Consider the following 16492-nt stretch of genomic DNA (forward strand, 5'->3'; position numbering starts at 1 on the left):
GTCAGAATTTTCGTTTATACAAAGGCATTATTTTTGTTTTACCAAAAATGATTATGTTCATATTCAAGTGGTTTTTACAGCCCCTTTTTTCTGTTCAAAGTGTAGCTCCACTAAATGGTGTTCAGCAAGGGTGTGATTTGGTGTAATTCAATCACAATATTCATGCCCATCATCTGCCAGTGTAAAACACATTTTTCAGCTGCCTGGTGAAGAGATTTATTAACTGCTTATCCTATTTCCCACCCTCACCTACCTACTATGCAGAAATCGCCCTACTCTTACCTGACAACTGTTTTGGACTTGCTCAAGCCTTGGCACTAAAGTGCGGGTACATAAGATTGGTGTTCAGGAAGTGCTACCGATTGGTTGGCTCTGAGCAACCCATCAGTATTGGTGATGCAGAAAGGTCCTACCCTCCTGACAGCTGTGCGCAAGTAACACTGATTAAGAAAACTCAGAACCTCTGTCAGATAAGGCAACTGCAGTTGATGTACACCCAGAAGTGCTTTGAAGCACATTAAAACGGATTGTCATGCCAAAGCTCCTCTAAGCATCAACACTATATGCCTGTAAGTGATGACATTGCCTAGAAGCTGTATGTTTGCAGGCAGTTGGGAAAACTGGCATTAGAGCCAAGCTTATTTATGATTTGCCATGCATTGACCAAATCTGATTTCTCTCAGGAAATATATATATATTTTTTTACCATTTGTATCTTAAAAAATGCTTTCACAGACTTCTGCATTTTTTTTATGGGTCATTGGATTCCTGCAACAGGGGTAGATGAATGGCTTCATTTGCCATACATTGCCAGTCTTAGTCATTCTATTTTGTATGAAGCACACAAAAAAGTCTGATTTATTGGATGAAAAAGTAGTATATTAGTTGATCGTAATAATTTTTTCGGGGGGGGGGGGGGGGCGCGCTTCGGCAGCGGCGATACACAGTCACATTTTACCCTTTCTTCAACCCCTAGCGGGGGTTAAAAGTGCCCCCCACATTAAAATGTAAAAACACCCCACTGTGCCCCCTGCATCTTAAATATCTCTTTGTCACTACTGTGTACCCCCTCTCCACAACTGCACCTCTGAACCCCTTTACATTACACAGCACCTCACAGCTCTGGACCCCTTTACATTACACAGCACCCCACAGCTCTGGACCCCTTTACATTACACAGCACCCCACAGCTCTGGACCCCTTTTACATTACACAAGCATCCCACAGCTCTGGACCTCTTTACATTACACAGCACCCTGCATCACTGGACCCCTTTACATTACACAGCACCCTGCATCACTTGACCCCTTTACATTACACAGCACCCTGCACCACTGGACCCCTTTACATTACACAGCACCCTGCACCACTGGACCCCTTTACATTACACAGCACCCTGCATCACTGGACCCCTTTACATTACACAGAACCCCTTTCCCTTGACTGAAACACTACACTTTATTGACAGTATATTTATTTCAGGTCTAAAAGAGGAACCTTTTGGAATAAGGGGCAAATGGATTTGATTCCAGAAGAGGGACAGGCACTCTAAATAATGGACAACTGGAAACTATGCCGTAGGCTATAACTCTGTGTTGTGTTTGCTCTGCGTTTCCAGACTTGCTAAAAACACATCAGAAAATAGTCTAGTGTTACCTGTGGCAACAGATGTTGGCACAAACAAAGCACAGCCCTGGTAAACTATAAAAAACGGCGCTCCCCTCCCTCTGGCACTCATATTGTATGTCACGAAGCTGGGTCTGTGTGCAAGGTCCCACCCCCCATAGTTTGGCTCGTGTGATAGGCGGAAATACTAGAAGACTATCAGACGAGCCGAACTAGGGGGGCGGGACCTTGCACACAGACCCAGCTCCATGACATACAATACGAGTGCCGGAGGACAGAAGGACGGAAGCGCTGCAGTCGCCGATTAAAGCAGCCCCAGGGCCAGTTCGGCCCTGCCAGTTCGGCCCTGCTCCTGGCTCTCCCTGGCGATTCCAGGGGGGCAAACGACCCCCCTTGCCCTATGGAGCGGACGCCCATGAGATATATATATATATATATAAAAAGTATATTTTAATATGCAGCCCATTATTACTATCAACTAATATACTACTTTTTCATCCACCAAATCTGACTTTTTTGTGTGCTTTATACAAAGTCCCATTTTTTTCTTTCTTTTTATTCATATAGCTATAGGTTTGGAGGCAGATGGCCCTACCAGATTATTGCCTTATCAAACCGTTTTCTCTTTCCTTTATACATATCAGGGATGGAAGAACGCAGTTCATGCATAGTTAGGTCTGACTATAATAGCATATATACTGCACTTCTATTTGAGTAATTCTATCATGTATTATTTTGCCCCTTCCCCTCTCTGTACAAGATTAGGGATGTAACTAAGTATATCATTCCTTTTCTTTATGCTTAGTTTCCCCTTGCTGTGCGTCACATGGTCTGGTTACAGGAGCTCAGTGGCTCCTATCTCGACTGTGAGCTGCGATGCCTACTGCAGGCTCTCCTCCACCCCCTTCCCCTTGGGCGGGTGGGAGGTCTCTTGCTATGCATCAGCGTCACACCTTTGCGCCAGAGAGTGCATCATTCTGTGGTGCCATCTCTTTGGCGTCCTTTACATCCCGCGGATGTATGGGAGGACTGCTATCCGCACCAACAGTGGGCGGATTAGCCGCTCAATCGTTGACGCCTCCCCCCCCCCCCACGCTGGCTTGACGTTGGTGGGTGTGTGACGGCTGTGTCCATATAGGTCCAATTTCCTGGTGGCTCTTTCACAGAGTATCTCAGAAATTGGGGCTTTATTATTTTCCAATTGTATTTTATTTTTTACCTTTTCTTCTTCCTGTTTTTTGATATGGTTAGACCACATAGCAATTTCTTCACTTTATTATAGAGGCGAGTCAGGTGCATGCTCCTGAAGAGTGGGTATAACCTCCACAAAACACGTAGCGCTGTCCTATGCCATGTTTCTATTCATCACTGGCTGTATTCGAGTTTTACCTATTTTTCATTGTGTGTATCATGTGTTTATCTATTTATCTTATTTACAATCATGTGACAATCTACCTTATTGTAGTTATATGAATTATATTTTAATATAGAGCCCATTATTACTAATCAACCAATATACTACTTTGTCATCCAATAAATCTGACTTTTTTGCGTGCTTCCATACAAAGTCCCATTATTTTTCTTTCTTTTTATTCATATAGATAGGGATGAAGGCAGATGGCCCTACCAGGTTATCGCCTCATATAAAGTCCCAAACCGTTTTCTCTTTCTTTAGTCATTCTATTGTTTATGTGGAAATAATCTCATCAGTATGTTCTAATGAATTGGACACCTTCTCTTTATGAATTGTTTGTGTATGGAACTAGACAAAGCCATAATGCAGGGTTGTGTGCCAGCTGACTTATATGAAAAACAATGGACGCCAAATATGGTTGATATCTCAACTACTGTAAAGAGAGAGACTGTACATGTACTGCCCAGTGATGGCTAATCAACCAATCTGTAAATTTAATGCTATAACAATTGTAAAAGAGTAAGCTTATAAAAATGTTACATCTCAAAAATTACTTTAAATTAGGTATTAAAATCATTCAAATCATGTGCTTACTATAAAAACCCATACCATACCAGTAAAGTACATGGAAAGTATCAGATCAGCTCAATTCACTGCATACCATCAACTGTTCAGTCATCTCAACTAGGCATACTGTTGTAAGATTTTTATGTGAGTAAAGAGCAAGAGACATGCTACTTTGGCAGTGTATGTTGTATCCTGGGCAATCTATTTTCCTGCAGGGTATTCGAATACCAGAGGAAAAGGGCACAAATGTAACATTTTAACAATGCCCTCTTTATAATCCATGAATGCTGTTTAGTGGAATTACCCTTCAAAAGAAAACGGTTTACCTAATTGGTAATACTTGTACTATCTAAAGGGGGTGGGGATATAGAGTGCCTGATTGTCTGTGCAACATGTGCAGATCCGGCCCATAAAAAACAGCACAATGTGGGGGACTTACTTCTGTCTCACCAGCCCACTAGGCACTATGTAGTAGTATTCATTGTGGCACCCGAAGCTGGGTCACATATAATCCTATACAAACATTACCCATTTTACACTGGGTACACAGTGCTTCTCATAAGCTTGGATAGGGGCATGTCACACAGGTCGACCAACACCCCGAGAGCAGAAATTAAATGCAGCACCAGCAGAATACTCATGAATAATTATAAATGAAAACAAATATTGAGGCACACAAAAGTACTGCTGGGAAGATTACTAACATACTAATATATACATTTCTGGAAGCCGTGTGCAGTTTTTGGTCATATGCACCAAGAAAGACAGAGCTAAATATTTATCAACCTAAATAACGAGTGGTTTTCTAGTCTGATCTACTATTTTGCACATAGATAAAGGCAGTTTGTTGATTTAAGGCAGTATGGTGACCTGTTTTAACTACTACCCTCAGGGGTGCTACATTCTGTGGTCTGATGATGGGCTTGCATCTTTGACATTCATGAAATTCTGATTTTATGTTTTGAATAAATAAGGTGATTACATTAACAAATGTAGCACAGCAGTGACCTCCTTGCTTTATACCATTAAAGATTGATATTTGCTGCAGATTTCAGTGTCATTAGAATCAGAGCATGCCTATATCCGTTATAGTAATGTACAATTATTGAGCTTTTTGCTTATTTGAATAATAATAAATGTGCTTTAAGACTTTTAACACTGAACCATAAGGTGCATAGTCTAACCTATAAAACACACAATGGAAGATATAAAACAATTAGAAGTTCCTCAGTAGAAAGCTTGATCAAGCCCAAGTGTTCATAATTTTGAGCATTTCCTTGATACTATAATAAGGGGTTCTGTCATACAGCCAGGTGGGAAGGAAAACCAGAACAGAGATTCATATGGCACTTGACTCCTCCAGATGTAAGCCATCAAGGCTGATTTCATATAGATTGCTCTAAAAAAATAAAAAGTAAATCAGGGGCCATTAAAATACAGTCCATGATCATTTTCCCAATGCGTGATTGTATAGCTTAGATTGTTGATTCAGTAGTTATTGGATGGATGATATAGTATTTGCACGGCTTACAATTTTTAAACATGACTTCCTTTGAATATCCTTTCGGGATGAAAATAAAACATTCCTTTTTTTTCTTTTCCCCCTACAAATTAACAGGGAGCTGGAATGGCACCAAGACTTGTGTGAACACCACAGTCCTAGCTGCAGTGTTACAGAAAGAAGTTCTTATCTTTACGTTCTTGTGGAAAATCCTAAGCTTAAAGCCAACAGATATGTTTTTTTTTTTTTTTTAAGACTTCAGAGACGAGATGTGACTTGTATGTGCTTACTTATGATACATAATGCTAGACAAACTGGTCTAGCATGTTACATAAATTAAATTTACACCAAAATACAGCTTTGTGCATTGCAATTCTTTTCAGAGATTCAGTACCAAGGGTGTTGCCGTGCAGACTGTCATGCTGCAGTAGACTTTCTTTCCACTAGGTGGCACTCCTATCAAAGTACTCAAAATTTAACAATACAGTGGTCCAAGGAAAGGATTGCAAAGTTCTGATTCATTAAAGTGAAAACCAACACCAACTGTTGCATAAATACCAAGACTATACACAGTTAAGGCAAATCTTGTAAATCCAGTAGTTTGGAGTCTCGCAGAGCATCGCAAAGGTGTCCCTGAGACATCAGAACTTGTAGTTGTATTCGCAGCAGTTCTAGGCTGAAAAAAATAGAGATGATTTTTACTAATTGTATTTGCAGATTATTATGCCATAATTATCCCATCAGTTAAAATAAACCCGAAACAGTATGTGAGAAACTCTGAACAGTTATTGGGAATGGTGTGCAGACTCTAGCAAAACAAATTCACTATTGGAGTTCATGAGAGACAAAACTACATAAAATAATGAGTAGCTGCAGTCAGTTATTAAGGGATAACACAAGGTTCTCACGGTGGTGTTAGCTACGCAATGCTATGCAACTTATCGTGGCAACAGGTTACTGTGTAGCATACATCAGAAAGCCCATTGTTCAGTACTATGTGCAAGAGAAGCTACCAAAGGAGGGTAAAGAGTAAAACAAAATATACAGAGCTCGTAGGGCTTGGGAGTCTAACACCAAGAGAGCTCAAAGAGTACCACCACTTTTATTGAGAATTTTTTTTTTTTTCTCTGGGTGATTTATATTGCAAGGACAAAATTTGTTGCAGATCCCTAACTGTTTCTGCTCTAAGACCCGGTTCTCACATGGGCGGCACGACTTTGGTGGCGACTCGGAAAGGCGATCTCAAGACGACTTCAGAGGCGACTTGCAAAATGACTTCTGTATTGAAATCAATGCAAGTCGCCCGCAAAGTCGTACAAGAACCTTTTTCTAAGTCGGAGCAACTTGAGTTGCTCCTATTAGAACGGTCCAATTGAATAGAGCGGAGCATGAATTGTCAGGTGGCTGAGTCGCCTGACAAGTCGCCCCTGTGTGAACCGGCTCTGAAGTAAAAGCTATTTGTTGATTTGCAGAGTAAATCTGAATGTGAGTGACTTTTGCATTATTAATCTACTTGCAGTATTAATCCAGCAGAAATTTTCCAACAGAGCGGTTGTATAGAAGTAAATCGGTAGACCAACTTTTGTATAACCATTTTGCCCATACATGGATCGAAATTTGTCCAGTCCCTGGTGAACCCGCCAAATTGCTACCCATGTATCGTTGGCTTTGGTTTTCTTTTCTTTTTTTTTTTTCAGGCTTTTCTCCCTTTTAAAATACCATATCTATTGTCCCTTCGTGTCTACTCTAGTTTCTCCATTATCTAAGGAGAGAGCCATGGTTGTCACACAGGTAGACGTCAAATATGTTGGCTTTTTATTACCTAGTTAATTGATGGGGGTTAGTCATTTACAGAAGGAAGAAAAAGTTGTTTGTGCCTTCAGTTCATCTCACAAAGTGACAAAGACATTGCATTTCTGGCAAGATCAACAGGTATTTTTTGATCAATATAGTACAAGAGAAGGGCATATTCAGACACAAATGGACTATATGGAGATACTGAACCCCTCCAGCTCCCAGAAATACTCAGTTCTATGCTAGCATTCCCGGTGAAGGCTTATTCGGCTATATCCTCCTGGACCTTTTAGCATTAGGCTTCTGGATTGCAAATTGTTAAAGGAGAAGTCCAGCCTGAGCTTTTTAGGCTGGGCTTCTCCTAAGGGTCACATGAATGCAATTTGTTTTGCACTCCTGTGACCCGTTTTCAGCGGAAAGCGGTCTGAAATCCGCTCTCCGGTGACGTCACTGCCATCAGTCGGGGGAAATTCGTCATCACGACTTCCAAGTTGGAATCCGCCAGCTGCCTTGATTGATGGCAGTCTCAGCGTCTCAGTGACCTGCTGAGACAGCCTCTCCCCACCCCTCTACTGCTCAGCACTTCAATGAGCGTGGAGAAGCAGAGAGGAAAGACGCTGACTAACAGTGATCTCTAAGAACCCAAACCATCGGCGGTGTTTGGTGGCTCGGTTCACAGTGCTGAGATGGCGGGGGACAGATGGAGCATCGGTCTGATGCTCCATCCACCGAGGTAAATATAAATAAAAAAATAAAATAAAACCCATACTTCTTTTTTTAAAGCTGCCACCTGTTCTTCAGTTTACTACGTTTTACCAGGTAGATGTTTAAGCCTTGGCTGATGCTGCTGTTGGGCGCAAAATTCTTTAGGTTGCTGTTTAAGTTGTGTCTGCCCCCTCCCGTTTTATTAAAGGCTTGTTGCCTGATTTTGTTGCTGCGTTACCCTTGCCTTATTGGTATTCCTTGGGGGTGTTCCAATCATCTCTGAATCTGCCTGTGTCCTGTGCTGTATGATAAAGAAAATGGGATTCTTTATTTGCCTGTAGTCCATTACTTGGAGTATAATACAGGACACAGCCTACCCCTCTTCAATGTGGTCTTTAATTGTTCGCTACAGAGTTCAGGGTTGCTGGGAGTGGGATGGGTTATATGGGAGTCCTCAAAGATTTTCTGCCAGTGTCCAGTCACCTGAAGGTACCAGACTATATAACAAAGTTGTCTCTGAATCAGTGTCCTGCACTGTACTCCAGAAACATTTCTGTACTTGTTGATAATGTTTTTAGCCAGACAAGTAAAAACGAATGCAACCACCACATGGAAGGACTTGGTAGGTTGCAATATTTTTGTTTTTGTGTGTATATACAGGTGCATCTCATAAAATTAGAATATCATCAAAATGTTAACATTTTTAGTAAGATTATTTTATTCCTGGTTCTTAGCCCTGGTAAGACCTATAAATCTGACTACATCACTGACATGTTCTCACTTACATTAATTTCAATTTGAATATGCCTGTAAGTCTACAGAAACAATGTCAAGGAAGGGAACAGATTACAACACTACATAGCTTCATGAAATGCCTGGGTCACAAATGGATTATTGATGGTAACTTTTAAAAGCTATAGTGGATTTATTTTAGGGTGATACAACTAAAAACATTTTATCTACATCGTACATTAGGAATATGAGAAATAAAGCAAGCTACCTTGTTCTATTGGGCTTGTGTGCTGCTGCTCATGGTTTTCCAGTGTTCCACTTGCAGTAGTCCCAGACAAAGGTGGAACTGATATTGCATCCTGTGATGTGACTACATTGACAGCTGTGCCACCTGTTTTATTTGAAGGGCTTGTAGGAGTCCGGGGCATTCCTACTGATGGCTTCCTTGCTACAGGTGGGGGGATTTTGCTAGGTTTACGCTGTATTGGGGGTTTTCCATCTGGGCTGCGTGGTCCTCCTGGTGATTTGATTTCTGCTACCAAGTCTCTTTTTAATGACTCAGCTTCTTGTAAAACATGAGGCTCAAACCCAAACTTCTTGGATCCTCTAGCAAATACAAAACTAGCTGCGGAGGCTGATGATCTGTGTGCAGAGGGGGAATCTGGTGTTTTTTGTGGACTTGGAGATGGCTGTGTGGATGTGGGGCTTTCTCCTTGTGATGAATCTGATCCCTGAGAAGATCTGATAGAGAGTGACTTGCGCACAGGTTTTTGGGGAGCAGGAATTCCTGAAGGGATTTGAGAAAATGGAGTTTGTGGGACCCTGGCTTGCACAGATCGCAAACGAACCATCTGCAACAAGGAAGGGGTTACTATAGGCAAGCTTGCATCTTCTTTTGGTTGAGCTATGGTGCCTTGATTGTTTGACAGTTTTTTGGAGCTTGGAGCACTGACTGGCTTCCATACATTTGACAGTTGAAGAGGCGACGCTCCTGCAGGTGAAAGGGCTGAGCTAGTGGTAACGGCAGGTGATGGCATTACAGATGCAGAGGAATCCATAGGAGACCGTGATATAGTGCTTTCAGAATTATCAATGGAAACTTTAGACTCCTGCTTGCAAACAGATTGATCGCCCAATGTGTTTTGTGGTACATTGACTTCAAGTTTTTCTTTAGGTTCAGCATTTCCAGCTGCTGCTGTGGCAACAAAATGTGGTTTATATACTATTGGTGGTATTAAAATTTTCTCTGAATCATCTGCAGCTGAGGGTACTATTACTGCTTTTGTTGTGGGAGGCACTGAAGATTTTTGAAGGTCTTTTTCAGTGTCAAACACAGATGTAATGGGTGTCTCTGAATTAACAGCAATTACAGCTGTATCTGAAGGCTTTGCATTTGTTAAAGGCACAGAATCAGGTTGCGTTTCAACAATGTCCAAAGGCATCTCATTCTTGGCGACCTTGGAGAGATTTTTTTGTGCTTCAGTCATTGACTTGTTATCATTACTGTGGACAGTCAGACTTGTGACACTATTACTAACTGGTTCTGAAGAAGGTGGTGGGGGCAAAAAGAATTCCTCTTCAGGAGGGGGGAAATCTGCCATAGAGAAGTCCTGCAAATCAGGGTCCTCTGGAGGAGGTGGAGGCCACAAGGATTCTTTGTGTGTTGCCTGTTCCAATGCTGAGGGTGGAATCTCAGCATCTGACTCTGACTTTCGTACAGGTGGGGGTGTGGGGTGATGAGATGGGGGTGGAGAAGGGGCGGGAGTTGCAACTGGGGTTACCAGAAAGTCAATACTTTGAATGGGTGGTGGGCAAGTAGGGGCTGGTACATTTGGATGCGGGGGAATTATGTCTTGCTGCTCTTGATCTCCCATTGATGATGCAGATCTTGGGGGACTTTCAAGGTGCAGAGAATTGTTTTCAGCAGAAAAAGAGCTTGTAATAATGCTTGATGCTGACTTAAGACTGGATCTTTCTGGCTTAGGTGGGGTTTTCCTACGAGTACCTGGAGACTCGAGAAGAGAACGGACAGGCAATGTTGGCGTCCCACTCTGGCTTGAGTAACCACTAGATGGAGACAATGTTCGATCTGATCGAGTAGGTGAGCTTACTTTTGGTAAAAACACCTCATTTTCTACCGTTGTTTTTTCTGTTCGTGGAACCCAAGGGTCCCGGGCATTACTAGTCTTGGTTGAGGTCTTTTTCTCTGGCCTGGGTGGAAGTCCCATTTCCCTCTGCTGCTGTAATGAAAAGGTACGTTTTGGAGGTGGAGGAGCCTTTTTGCTTTTTCGTAATGAAACACTACGAACGGATGAGCGACCGCTGCACAGACTGGCAGCATCAGATCCATCTTGGGTACCTGTGCTAGGGGCTGGAGATGCCCGGCCAGTGCTTAGTCCAGATTCATGCTTTTCACTTACTTCCAACATATTTTCACCACCTCGAGAGGATATGGTGGAAGAATCAGACACAATGGTCTCTGTGGATTGTGAACGGCTCCATGTTTCACTAGAGAAAGACATACCCCTTCCCCGATGCAATGAGCCACGGACTGAAGCAGGACTTGCTGAAGCCAGGCTACAACGGCTTAAAGTTCGAACGCTAGATCGAGTCAAGGCAACCACATCAACTAAAGGAGGAAGAACTGCATTTGGAATGATTTTAGACATGTAGGTTCCTTGAGGTGAAATAGACATGACAGGACTTACTGGGTCACTCTGGGATGAATATGTAGTCATCCCAGGGACAGCTAAAGACTTTGGGCGAATGATGAGTGGGGATATCTTCTGACCAGTCTTCCAACCAATACAACTGTCATCTTGATACACCTTCTCTATGTGTCGTTGCAAAGCAGCTTCTGTTTTCTCTACAGCAGCCAATGAAATGTGAGCTCCATTGTGTGGGACTTCAGCAGGCATACCGTCCACTGTAGGAATAACAACATATTCTTCCCCATCTTGCTGTACCCCATTCACTGTTGGAGTTGTAGCTGCCTTTTCACATGGCCGTCTTTGTCCTTTGGAAAACAATTCATGGATCCCACGATGAAAGGAAGGTGTACGGAGACCTTCAGATAAAATGGAGAAAACATCATATTATAAAAATGTAATTGTTAAATGATTTTAACAGAACATAAAATAAAAAAATCACATTGACACCCATTTTCTTTACTGGCTTACCAAGTTCTGCTGCAATGTGCTGTGGAACTCCTACAACAGTTGCTCTCTTCTCTTTGCGTCGTCTTCTTGCTTTACCTGATGACCAACTGGGTGAGTCATGAGGCCTAAATGTGGAGCCTATAGAGAAAATAAAATGTATTTTTATTTTTTTAAAGTAACATCCAGGATGGTTTACCTTAAGAACACTTGTACCTCTTGCCTACTTTTAAGCTAATTTATAATGACCTGAGTATTTATAAATATCCAATTGTTCCTCGACATAGAAAATTAATATTTCTGTTTTTGAGTAGCTTGTAAGCAGGGCCAAGATGTTTTGGAAGCATTTGTAGGAACTAAATCTTATTCCATGTGTTTTGGTCTGGGGCTGCAGTGAGGTCTCTCTCATTTGTCTATATACAGGAGTTTATGGAGGCCTATGGAGTTAAGAAGTGAGGAATAAATATGGGAGACCAGACCTTTTAAAATGGGGGTCTTTTGGCATTGATTTTCAAACAGAGTTAAGCGTTTGGGAGCTCCGTGTTACATCTTAGTAAGCTATGAATGTGGTCATTTATTTGAACGTACCTGGAGGTACTGAAAGGCCTCATTAGCTGGTAATTGCCAATGTTCCCAATGATACTGGAAAGATTTGACACCGTCAAGGGCAAGAAGTTTGTAGATGTATTTGGTTCCTTTCCTATGCCACCAATGGGAAGTCAAAGGATTATCATCAGCTGGAAGGAATTGGGGGGGTGTCTAGGATGCCGCCCGAGAGATTGGCAAGTGGGGAGAAATCAGGTTCCTGCTCTATCTAACAAGGTCCCACTGGCGCAGAAAGTGTAATAGGGAAGGATCCACACGTTCCAGGGGAGGTGGTCAAATATGACATTTTAGACAGGGAGGGAAAAGTATTTGGCTATTACTAAGTGTACCCAGATTGGCATTTTGGTGGTGGTGTGGAGGGAGACGAGAAGGGCAATTTGTTCAGCATAATAGCAAAGCTTGAGGTTGGCATTACCAGGCTTCCTGTCACCCTACAACGGTACAGGACTGGAGCAGAAAAATAGGGTCTATGGTGCAGCCAGATAAAGTGAAGTAGCTTACGTCATTCAATTCTTAAAATGTTGTTTGGTATGGGCATCGGTAAGACTATGAAATAGTAGAATACTATTCTAGAATAGGAGAAGTTTCAACAAAGAGGTCATGCGGAGGGCCAGACCAAGAAATCTGCAAGGACGTCCAGAAGACCATAAGGCCTGCTAGGTCCCTGCACAAGGAGGGGTAGTTCACCCGGTATAGGGACTCAAATGATAAGGTTAATTCAATGCCAGGATGTGGCAGGGAGGCGGGCCAGGAAAACCTGTAGTTAGTCTGAATCCCCAAAAGTTGATCCGGGGTCAAGGGTTAAGGGCTTTAGACTTGGTTTCGTTTACATGTAAATGTAAGATGGCCCTGAAATTGTAAAGGACCTTACACAAACTGGGTAGGGAGATAGGTGAGGAGACATAAAACAAAATAACATCAGCAAATATTATCAGTTTGTGGTGCTCCCAAGCTAAATCAAGGCCTTGAATATACGGGTGCGCACAAAGGGAAAGTTTTTGATCTTATACAAGGACAAAGTTGTAAGGAGGCCTAGAGCCCCCTTCTTTGATAAGGTGGTTTTGGCCTTTCATCTCAACCAAGACATTGTGCTTCCATTCTTCTGTCTGGGATTTCTCTGCACTGCTTGGATGTGGTTCTTAAAGTGTTGCTAAACCCAGAAGCCACCATTCCCTAAATCTAGTCTGCCACAGAACATGGAAATGCAATTATTTTAGTAAATATAAACTGCTAAATACCTTTTCTCATCAGCAGTATATAGCAGACAGTTCCTGGTAAAGCTTATTTAATACTGCACTGAGCTGTCCTATCAGGATCCAGGACCCCCGACCCTCTGTCTGGACAGTGCTGATTGACCCTGTGCTGATCATTCACTCTCCGAAGGGGAAAAAAAAAACCCTCTAGCAAAATACTTTAAACTAAGCATGTGCAGCCTTACTCCAAAGGCTCTGTCTTATCTGGACCTGTTCTGGAGTCGGTGGAAGAAGAGGAGAATATGTGCATACAGGATCAAACAGTCTTTTTCCACAATGCAGATGATTAACCCCTTAGGCTCCACAGTGATTATAACAAGCATGCTTTACTGCATATACAGACTGATTTTACTGTTGTGGATCTAGTAACGCTTTAAAGTGGTTGTAAACTCAGTACAACCACTTTTACCTACAGTTAAGCCTATATTAACCTCCCTGGCAGTATGATTCTTTCAGATTTTAGGTGCTGAAAGTGTTACCATTATTTTGCATGGAAAATTTGGCATTTTATATTGAAGGCCTGCAATTCTTAGGAATAACTCGCTTAAATCTGTCCAAACAAGAGTCTAGTAGACATCCCGGGTATAATAAAATTTGAAACACAAAATCATAAATTATAATAAATAAATATAAATAATTATAACAAATAATATAATATTAATAAAAATTATTACTTTCAGTGTTTGATGACGAATTTCCCCACAAATCACTATCGCTCAGTTCTGCAAGTGATTCTAATTTATTATCGCTGTTTTTTAGCTGGTCTAAAACCACTTTTGACATAAAGGGACACTTTTGGTTGCTATGGACAATCTACAGTTTCCAGGCAGAAAGAACAGTCTTTATTATATAAAAGTGCATGCATGACACTGGGCAGACCACTAGGGACAAAGGGGGGTGTGTATTTATGTCATACAGTACTGTAATCTATAAGATTACAGTATACTGTATGTTTTTATTTTTTTTTATTTGGCGCTGATCTCCGCCCCTGTGCGTCGTAACGTCGCAGGGAACGGAGCTCGGCGGCACTCGGCACTGTGTGAATCGAGCGAGGATCCAGGGGACAAGGTAAGTAAACTCCGTCTGAACACTGCGATGCAATCCCGAGTGTGGCTCGGGGATACCGCTTATGGTATTGGATTTCCACCCCGAGCCAGACTCGGGAATACCGCCAGAGTGGTTAAGGCTTACCTCTAGGTGCTGGACATATCTCTTAAACCTGCACGGTTTAAGAGATATTTACAATGTACGAGTGTGCCGATCTAATCGGCGCATGCGCACTTAGGAAAGGGCATGACCATGCCGTTTCTAAAGGAATCATGCAGTGACTGGCAGCTCCCGCATACAAATGCGTGGGAGTGATGTCACGCGACTTCATCCAGTCACAGAGCCAGAGTTTGCGGCCCCCGGAGGGGAGAAGATGGATGCTTCGGGTCAGAGGGGACAGTGGTTACATCGCAGGCTTTGGTTTCGGGTAAGTGACACATAATGGGCTACCATGCAATGCATAGTATCCCATTATACTTTACCTTTTGCAGGGAAATAACGTGGAAGTAAAACCTATCAGTGTTTACTTCCTCTTTTATGTTCCTGTCTATCTTGCATTTATTGCTTCTAGTAGAAAAACGGACCCCCTTTTTTGGTCATTCCTTCTGGCCCCCGTAAAGGAGAAACAGCTTCTTGATCCACCATTTCAGGCTCTTTCCCAGATATGCAAAGCTGCCACCGGGTCCTCTGTTCATACATCTTACCATGTGGAGGTTTTATTGCTGTTCCCCATCCAGAGACGCAACAAAAAACACCATATTTGAAAGTCTGGCACGTGCACAAATCTATTTAACAAAGCTATTCGGGACCAGTGTCGTCACACATGCGCATGGAAAACCCACGTGTACAAATGTGCTGAAGTTCTAAAAGCTGGGCAGATCCATTCAGCACATCTGCAAATATGTGGAGTGTATTGTCATTCTCAGATAGACGAGAAAGGCAGGAGTGCTGCTCCACAGCACAAAAATAATAAAAAGGACTTAAAAAAAAAAAAAAAATATCTAATTGAGTGGAGGCAGGCTTTTATTACAGGAAACTTTTGGAAAGCTGTATCACCTTTCAAGCTAAGGGGTATGTAATTGGTCCTTAATGATAAGAGTGGCTGAAAAAAGTAAAAATAGTTGTCAGGTTTTCACTGCGGGGTTGATTTACTAAAGCTGGAGGGTGTAATATTAGGCTTACTTTGGAAGGTTTTCACTGTGTCTTTTATCTGCCTGACAAACACTTTCACTAGTCATCTACAGTTGGTAGTATTCTTATAGTCGACATGTTTACTGGTCTTATTACCTTTTCGCTGGATTAGCTCTGAACGAACGGACATTGCATCATCTGTATTTTCTGTCGAGCAGGAAAGAGAGCGAGTACGGAAAGCATCCTCAATGACTTCAGTTAAGGGCTGTGGGTCAAGACAGAACAGTGTATATACATCAATGAATAGGGCGTGCACTAGGAACACACTAAGAAAGGAAGTCTGCTCAGCATCATCACGAGAAATGAACAAAAAAAAAAAGACATCATATCACATTTAATGAAATGTAAAATATATAGATTCACTTAACGTAGTCCGTTAAATGAACTCCTGTTACCCAAAGGAGAAGTAGGACCAAAAGAGCCTTAGCCCTACCTCTCTTTTGGGTCGCAGGAGTAATCCCAGATTCCTGACCAACAGCTGTCTCAGCCTCTCAGCAAGCCGCTGAGAGCCTGAGCTAGCCACCTCTGCCCCTTCCACAGCCCAGCGCACCAGTGATTGCTGGAGGGGCAAAGCAGAGAGTCTGTGCCTGCACTCACTGGCTCACTGAAGACCGAGAACCGAATGATCAGCCGTCCATGATCTCTCTATTCTCAGAGATGGTGGGGGACAGATGCAGTCTCGTACTGGTGCTACATCCACTTAGGTGAGTATGTAGGGTTTTTTTTGTTTTGTTTTTTATTTACCAAACTTCTCTTTTAAGTCTCCACTGACATTTTTTTTTTAACCTGTATACTAGTGTTCACGGAAGATCTTTGCACATATTCATCTGATCACCCTCAGAATTCATGCTCGACTTTGATATATGCTGTCTTCCTCAATATTCCACTTCCCCCTTCTCAG

At 42.2% G+C, this 16492-nt stretch overlaps 1 protein-coding gene across 1 annotated transcript in view; it reads right to left on the reverse strand.

Annotated features, from left to right (window-relative positions):
* Nucleotides 1-3018: 3018 nt before the first annotated feature.
* KIAA1522 (KIAA1522 ortholog) overlaps nt 3019-16492 on the reverse strand; it is a 53371-nt gene continuing 39897 nt past the window's right edge. Inside the window, exons 4-7 of the mRNA XM_040337022.1 lie at nt 15688-15796; nt 11519-11635; nt 8608-11406; nt 3019-5784 (exon numbers count right to left, since the gene is read on the reverse strand). Of these exons, the coding sequence (XP_040192956.1) occupies nt 5780-5784; nt 8608-11406; nt 11519-11635; nt 15688-15796 (3030 nt within the window). The 3' untranslated portion in view covers nt 3019-5779. The remainder of the gene's footprint in view (nt 5785-8607; nt 11407-11518; nt 11636-15687; nt 15797-16492) is intronic.

The sequence above is a fragment of the Rana temporaria genome, chromosome 2, assembly GCF_905171775.1.
Source record: "Rana temporaria chromosome 2, aRanTem1.1, whole genome shotgun sequence".
Taxonomy (NCBI): Eukaryota; Metazoa; Chordata; class Amphibia; order Anura; family Ranidae; genus Rana; species Rana temporaria.